Source organism: Sardina pilchardus, chromosome 11 (genome assembly GCF_963854185.1).
Source record: "Sardina pilchardus chromosome 11, fSarPil1.1, whole genome shotgun sequence".
NCBI classification, from domain to species: Eukaryota; Metazoa; Chordata; class Actinopteri; order Clupeiformes; family Clupeidae; genus Sardina; species Sardina pilchardus.
The window spans coordinates 23,111,819-23,120,410 of record NC_085004.1 but is presented as its reverse complement, the minus strand read 5'-3'; the positions used below and the strand labels follow the sequence as shown (position 1 = coordinate 23,120,410).

The 8,592-nt window shown below is 45.2% G+C and overlaps 1 protein-coding gene across 1 annotated transcript in view; it reads left to right on the top strand.

Moving 5' to 3' along the window:
* The first annotated feature begins 688 nt into the window (after nucleotides 1–688).
* kiaa1549lb (KIAA1549-like b) overlaps nucleotides 689–8,592 on the top strand; it is a 35,963-nt gene continuing 28,059 nt past the window's right edge. The window contains exons 1-5 of the mRNA XM_062548730.1: nucleotides 689–1,145; nucleotides 1,516–1,631; nucleotides 4,728–4,947; nucleotides 5,562–5,695; nucleotides 6,841–7,009. Coding sequence (XP_062404714.1) covers nucleotides 689–1,145; nucleotides 1,516–1,631; nucleotides 4,728–4,947; nucleotides 5,562–5,695; nucleotides 6,841–7,009 — 1,096 coding nt within the window. The remainder of the gene's footprint in view (nucleotides 1,146–1,515; nucleotides 1,632–4,727; nucleotides 4,948–5,561; nucleotides 5,696–6,840; nucleotides 7,010–8,592) is intronic.

Sequence of the window (8,592 nt, the reverse complement as noted above, 5' to 3'; positions counted from 1 at the left end):
ATCATCATTGCCACCAATGCTATTGCCACTATCCCTCATATCTCGATCACTTCAAACACAATCATCATCCCTCTCATCACCGACAACACCATTATCATTATCATCATCATCATCTCCATCATCTTCATCATTATTGTCTTTATCATCCTTGTCATCATCAGCATCCTTTCTTGCGCCAACAACACTGTCATCACAATCACCTGCTCTGAACTCACCTCTGAGGTCATCATTACCACCAACACCACTCATTCCCTCTACACTACCACTGCTATCATCATCCTCTCCTCCTGCATCAACACAATCTTCTGTCCTATCCACAGCACTGTCCCCTACATCACCACCACCACAAACATTATCACCATCACAACAGTCTTCCTTGTCAAAATCATCATCACCATCACAGCTTGCTTCATTGTCTCCATCACCATCAACTTTATCATTGTCATCGTCATCCACATCGTCACCTTTACAACTACCTTTATTGTCACTACCAGCACTAACTTTATCATCATCATCATCTTTATCATCATCATCATCATCATCATCATCATCACCACCACCACCACTACCATCATCATCACCAGCAGTGGTTTCTCCTACACTGGAATTGTTCAGTGAAGCACTATACCGCACTTATCCTCAAGTGAAAACCAATGAGACTCAATTTGTCATTACAGAAGAACCAGCCATGGATGATTTGCTCACATCCAGGGAAGCAGGTGATTTTTCTAAAGAGAACGACTCTAGCGCTCCCCCGTCCCTGATGAGGAGTACAGACTCACCACCTCCGTCACCTGCCCCCGCAACCCAGAAGACCTTACTCCAGGTCACCACCATGACCCCCACCACAATAGCTCCTGCCACCACCACCACCACCCTGGCTACAACCACCACTCAATCCACCACCACCACCACGACAACAAGGCCCACAACAACAACCACCACCACCACGACCACGACTACCACCACGACTGCAGCTCCACCCAGGACGTCAGCCCCAGTGCGGCCGCCCGCCCGCACCTTAACCGTTCAGACCCCCAGGACTAGCCCTCCCAGGATGACCACCACTGCTCTGACCACCACAACCACCGCAGGGCCGCCACCACCCAAGTGTAACATCACCAATCGCATGTTGGTGAAATCAGGTAAAGATCAATGCAGACAGGGTAATTACAAGAGAGGTGGAGGGATGTATCACTCGTCTGTGAACTCAAATGAGCACAGAGGAAAACCTACCGTACTCAACCTCGTTAATTGCCATTTAAATGTAATTTTGCTGTAGAATTATTTATTCATCGTTTATCTGAAAGGAAGGCGTACCATTTTTGTGATAATTACTCTCCTGTGCCTTTTGGATCTCTTAATTTCTGGCATGTCTTGTCTTGTCTTTTCTGTGTTGTATTGATGTTTATTATTCAGCACTTTATATTGAAATATTTGACTATAGAAGAACAAGATATTGATTGATTGATTGATTGATTAATAATGTCTTTGCTGTTATTATCCTCCTGCCAGTTTTGGCCATTCACCTGAGGAGGAGTCGTCTGGAGAGCATACTCAAGCAGAATCTCCCGAGGGGCTTGGCCCAGGCATTACGGAAGGCCCTGAATGACAGTGCTCTCCAAGTGCAGGTCAGCTTATAGGAGTCTTATAGGAGCCTCCTTCTCCTATGGCTGTGTTAACACACACTTCCTCTCTCTCTCTCTCTCTCACACACACACACACACACACACACACACACACACACACACACCATATGTCTCTGCGCCTAGAGAAGGTCATGTCAGGTGCCTGTGTTCCCCGGCGGAGAGAGAGAGAGAGCGCGGGGGAGAAAGTGCATTGCGTTGAGGGACAGAATTCACACTTCACAGGATAAGGCCACTTACTGTAGATACAGCATGTCGACTCTGAGTGGAGCCTCTTGAAATGCGAAGAGATGCACGGCACTGCGGCAGAAAATCTTATGTGACAGTCACTAGAATACTCAGTTAAGACACCAAAGCTCTGTAATGTCAGACTGTCCTTTCCCCCAAAACCACTCTTCTCTTCCCTCTCCGCCCTCATCTCTTCCCTTCTTTCTGTCTTTTCTCGCCACTCCTTTTTTTCTGTGTGTTTGTCATATCTCCCCAAGCCTTTGTTTCTGTGTGAATGGGGAGAGGTCGCCTACCATGAAGGATTGCTTTAACGGGCTGTAATTGAGAAGGGCAGGAACAGCCACGCTTAATGGCATGCGATGATAAATTGAGCCTTTGAATTAGTCAGTATTGAATTTGAAATAAATGAGGGTAATGGTCTGTCAAATGAATTGAATGGCAAAGCGGTGTAAGGGGGAGGGAAGAAGCATCTCTCCCCCCTCCAGTGACTTCCGTTGACCTGAGAACTGTCTGGACCTCAGCTGCCACATCCTGATTTCAACCTGTATCTGAGATCGACCCTGAGACTTGTCCATTTGGGCTTATGCAACACTGCCAGGTTTTGGCATATGGATCTTAAGGTTAAATGAGGCTTTGAGACATAAGCTGTGGTTGTCTGAAGGTGAAAACCTGCCTTTCTCCTTTTGGCAACTTGAGTACTTCCTCTTTCCATATCATGTCCTTTCTCTCTCTCTCTCTCTCTCTCTCTCTCTCTCTCTCTCTCTCTCTCTCTCTCTCTCTCTCTCTATCTCTCTCTATCTCTCTCTCTGCCTTTCTCTGCTGTAGACCTGTCTCTAGCTATGCACATTTCCCTCTCTGCTCATCAAGAAGACGCTATTTGTGTAAATATTATCATACTTCTGTTTGAGTGTGAGATGAGGTAGAAGATCAATGATGTTTTAATTATTTTTTAATTACAGAGGGGAGATTGTAACTGCTGTGGCTAATAGAGTCAGAAAAGTCACATTTTGGAAAATGAAGCCCAGTAATGACTGAAGCCCATTATGGGTTTTAATCTCGATTCTCAACTCTGTCTTTCAAATTTCCCATCCCCGGAACGTGCAGGTGTGGTAGGTCGGTCGTGGCATCTGAGCGAAACCCAATATCTCAATAACACCTTCACCTGGGTACAGCAGAGCTCTTGGTCCTCAGAGACACAGTAGACACAGTCATGCAGGGTCAGTTCGTGTCACACCGGAACAAGGCTCGATTGTGGGGGGGTAAATCCTGCCGAATCATGCCCCCCCCCCCCCCCCCCGACCCACACACACACACACACTCACTCTGTGGCCCTCAGTGTACTCAGCCTCTGGGCTGTCCATCAACATTGTCATTCTGTCCACACAATGGAATAGATCTGTTTCCCACACACAGTCACAGACACACACACACAGACACACAGACACACACACACACACACACACACACACACACACACACACACACACACACGCACACATGCATTTATACACACACACATATGGGACTGTACTGTATTACACATCCTAAGCCAGTGGCTTGTTAGTGAGAGACTGGTCACAGCCCTCTTCCCATGGTTGAAAGACAGACACATCTTTCTCTCTGCTATTTCCTTCCCCTCAGTCTTCATGTATTCTCGGCCTGCCCTTGTTGTCCTCCACACCATCTCTCTCTCTCTCTCTCTCTCTCTCTCTCTTTTTCTCTTTCTCGTCTCTTTCACTTTCTTTCTGTCTCTTTCTGTCACTCTTTATCTCTCTCTGTCTGCCTTCTGGCTTTCCTGCTCCAGTGTGGAATAACAGCATTGATATCCTGCCGTGTGTCGGTGATTTAAGTCCTGATAGCGCTGTCCACTGGACGGCAGGAACTATTTGTCCGACTCAAGGAAATGGACTTTCTCAGTGCCACATGCTTTATATCAGAGTGACAAGTGTGAATCGAATGTCGTTAACAGGCCGGTGAATAATGCTTAAAGTCATTTTTGATATTGACTAATATGTTTCCAGAAGATATGAAAACTCAAAGAGATGTCTAATTCTTGTCATTTTTCACGGAATTCATTTCAAAACGCTGTAATAGCGTTTCTATTATTTATCTCGCAATCCATAGCTAGTCGGTCCACTGGTATTCATGTAATTACATTAATGAAGCTCATGTATAATTTAACTGGATGTCTTCAAAGCAGTTTTTTTCCCAGTTAATTTCATTCCAAGTAGAATCTTGGCCAGAATTAAATTTAAATCTCTCCCTTTGGCCTATAGGACTAGACTAGATCTGCTCCCTGCTATCTTAATTCAATGATCAAGATGTATATCCCCAACCGCCCGCTGTGGTCTTCAGATCGGATAAACGTCTGTTATGTCAACCAGCCATAAACGCTAGGTCAAATTCAAGACTCTTTTCCTCAGTAGTTCATTGATGGTGGAATAAGTTTCCCACTGCTCTCCCTTGCTATGATAGTTTTGGATCTAAAGGTATCTGTTCAACATGAACTTAGTTTATTAAGCGTTTATAATGCTTTATGGTTTGCAAATTGAAATATGTATTTATTTTCATTTGGCTATTGATTGATTTCATATCGTTGCTGTTCTCCTTTGTGTAGTCTTACCAACTTTTTTAATTGTTTACTGTGTAACTATTGTATTGTTGTTCTGATTCGAATGCTGCTTTGGACAAAAGCATCAACTAAATACCATGACCATAATAACCATAGCCATAGTTCTGGTTTTGCATTTCACCCTAAAATGATAATTTTACCAGTCAATAACCTTAACGTTCCAAAGCCTTGGTGCTGATGGGTGATAAAGTTGCCATCTCATTCTGTTCTATTGCCCTCAGGTGGAGAGCCTCTTCACGGTGCCCAATGTGACGGTGGGGTATTACGTGGTGAGGGGGGACATGGTGTACACGCCGGCCGCGGTGGCGGAGGCACTGAGTGCGTATGGTGTGGAGCGCCTGATGGCGGATGTGCGGCAGTTTGTGCCCTTAGTCCAGGCCATCCCCGTCCCAGCCATACCCTGGAATCCCAGTCCAGGCATCGCACTGCTGCTGAAGACTGGTCAGGAGTGTTCTCTCTCTCTCTGTCTCTCTCTGTGTGTGTGTGTGTGTGTGTGTGTGTGTGTGTGTGTGTGTATGTACCATAGGGTATGTACAGTGTGTGTGTTTGTCTCTGTGTGTGTGTGTGTGTGTGTGTATGTATGTGTGTGTGTGTGTGTGACTGTGTGTGTATGTGTGCGCGTATGTGCATTTGTGTGTGTGTATGTGTGTATGTATGTATGTGTGTTTGTCTGTGTCTGTGTCTGTGTGTGTGTGTGTGTGTGTGTGTGTGTGTGTGTGTGTGTGTGTGTGTGTGCGTATATGCATACGTATTTGTGTGTGTGTGTGTGTGTGTGTGTGTGTGTGTGTGTGTGTGTGCGCGCGCGTGCATGTACAAAGATCTGTTTCATCTGTTCTAATCCGAATTTCAGGCCCCCATTTCATGTACGCAGACTTTTTTTTTTTAAACGTTTTTGTTTTAATTCAATCCACTCGCAGTCTTAGCAATCAGCAATGATCTCTCCTCATTGTCTCTAGGCTGCCATTGTTTAAGAGCGCCAGTGTAAAGCTAATGCTCAACACAAATCCCCATCTAACGCTAGCACATGTGAAATTGTTTGCTGTTGTCCTGTGCAGTGCTCCGGTTTGTGAACGCAGAGGATGACCTGCAGTCCTGCCGGTTCTCTCAGATGATGGAGCAGCGACTGGAGAAGACCTTTGCGGAGGCTGAGGCCAAAGTGCTTCACTCCCAGAGCAGTCTCTCCGTGCAGGTACTGCACTGGTCTCTATGGAACCCCTAAAGAACAGTATATTAGCATGAATGTGTCAGTATGTTAATGTATGCAGCAGCACATGCCTTTGGAATGTAAACAACGTACCAAACTATTAGTCAAGAATGATTTAATACCCCTACATAGCATGAACACTCATTTATATCTGTTAAGTTTGTGCTCTGGTAAAGATTCCTCATACCCTTGCCGCCGTTAAGGTAGCATAAAAGGATTAGAGTAACATTAAATGGATTTTCATAATATTTGTGTTGGGTGGGAGTTCTTGTGGAGCTGCTCGCATCTGAGCTCACCATTTTTACCCAGGACTGTCTTTTATTATTATATAAGCCTTACTTACCTTCTCCTGTAGGTGTCTTGCTGGCTCAGCATACCCTCTTCTCCCCTGCCTCCTTCTCTCCCATCCTTAATTAGACGTATAGGGGTCTGCTTGAATTATGCAGGACATTTCTGGCAAAGCATTTCAGGCCAAAGTTGCCTTGTTTGCATAGATCAGGCTTTCCAAAAAACGTTATGACCTCTTAATTTTTTAACTGATGTCTCAGCACAGTGAGTGATTGACGTCCGCTGTCTGTTTGTATTGATATGTATTGTGACGCGTCAAAGTGGTTCAGACAGTAACCTGCTGTTGTAGACTGTTGTAGTACAGTTGTGGCGTCTTCATCCATTCTGACTCTGCTTTGTAGTCATGTCACTGTCGAGGCAAACAAAACAAACCACGTATAATTGGCAGCTCATTATCCCCCTTGGGTGCATCGCTCATCGCATTTGTAAATAAAATTTGCATCTCAACCTCAGATAAAATTCGATTGTGTTCTGGGACATACTGTAGTGCTTACATTTTAATAAGATCGGTGAATTACAATCTATATTACTGCCGTGTCTGATGTAATTCCTTGCAGACCTGAATTTACAGTTCAGTAGAGTAGATGAGCTTATCAAAGCCAGCTCTCTAGACCATTCGAAAATGTAATTTTCTTCGTTTCTCTTCTCTTCTCTTCTCCTCTCTTCTCTTCTCTTCTCCTCTATCCTCTGCTCTGCTCTTAATTTATCTTCTCTTCTCTTCTTTCTTTCTTTCTTTCGTTCGTTCGTTCGTTTGTTCGTTTCTCCTGTCTCTCTTCCTTAAGATCCTGAGTGCGTCCCAGTCTGCTGGCTCTCCAGCCGTCTCTCTCATCTACGTGGTGCGGAACGGCAGTGTGCCTCTGAATGGCACCATGGCCAGCAGTCTCCTTAGCCAGTTGACGGCGGAGCTGGTGGGCTACTTCCTCTTCTACCCTCCCCTCATCACCGCAGAGCGTAAGTGGCACGGGCTTTTGGATGCCCTTATTTTTCCATAGCTATTTCTACCAAGAGAGAAAGTTCATTCAAGTTTTCCGTTGAATTTTTTTTCACTTTTCATGGTTAGGTTTGGTTTGATCAAATGATCTGTTGGACCTCTGTTTGGTTCAGATGTTGTGTTCAGGTTTAGACTACAGAGTGATCTATTCCAGGTTGGCTTGCTTTGGGTACAGACTGAGGCCTCTTGGGCTGCGGTATAGAGTCAAGTCGACAGATTCAGACCCAGCTCACGCTCTCTTCTCGGGCCCCATCTGTTGGAGTGTAACAGATATGCGGCACTCCTCTGTTGTGTAAGTGGATTAGACAGACAGTATCTGCGGCATAATGCCTGGCTTTGCACTGCCATTCAAAGCAGACTGGGAACCAGATTGTTTTAACAAGCACTGCAAGAATGAATGAATGGATGAACCAAGGAACGCATACAAGGGGGAGGGGTAGTGTTTGAGTAGTGACACACATTTGGGATTTTATTAATAGAAGTCAGTCAAGTCAAGCATGGCGGAGATGTCTTGCTGTCAGAGGAACTGAACGTAATGATGTTCGTTTGAGTCGGATCAGAAAGACCAAATGACTGAACGGACATTTTGAGGTATCCAGCTGAGAGACAAACTGCTGTGCTGGGTTTGCTCACGAAATGAGTGATTTTAATGATCCAATCATTGGGTTTGAGGTCTGATTATGAAGTCCCATCTCCTCAGAGGAGGACAATAACTCAAAGGCCATAATAAGGCTGTTGCAGCGCATGCCTTTGATTTGGGCTGTGTGATGCAAACATGAAATAGAATTTGACAGGGAAGCCTTGGGGGTAGTGCCTTGGGCCAAGAAAAGAGATAGAGAGAGAGATAAAGAGATAGAGAGAGAGAGAGAGAGAGAGAGAGAGAGAGAGAGAGAGAGAGAGAAAGGGAGAGAGAGAGAGAGAGATGTCCAGAGCGTGGCCTAAACCAGGGCAGAAGTCTGGCAGACCTGGAAAGAGTGAGTCGTCATCCTGTCAGATGGAATCCTCTAACTAGATCTCCAAGACGGAAAATGTGGATTTGAACACCGGAATCTCACCTGGGTCATTCACTCTCACCTCCATTTCAACCCAGAGTCTTACAAAACAATAATCCCTTCCCCTCTGTTGGGATTTGCGTAACTCTCAAAATATTCCAAACTTCAGATGTTTGTCTACTCATTATTTGCTTACCCCAAATACAAATCACATTAATTGCATGTAAATGAGCGTTTCTTTTCAACTCTGCTAATTTGTTATGAATGAATAGGACTTTGAGAACATAGCCCTTGGGGAATTCGATCGGGGAGGGGAGAGTTCTCGTCTGTGCCTTGTGCTTGGTGCCATGCGTAGCGTCACAGCCCTCCTGGGAGATGCAGAAGGAGGCTCCTCACTTACTGTAAGCTGGCATCGACTCAAATGGCACATCAAAGCCAATTACAGTTGTAAATAATGAACACTATGAGGCTCACTGTCTGTGATGCAAAGGCAGAGCTCCGCAGGCTCTCTCCCGTCCCAACACAGGATGCTGGCATTGCCTCAGAATAGG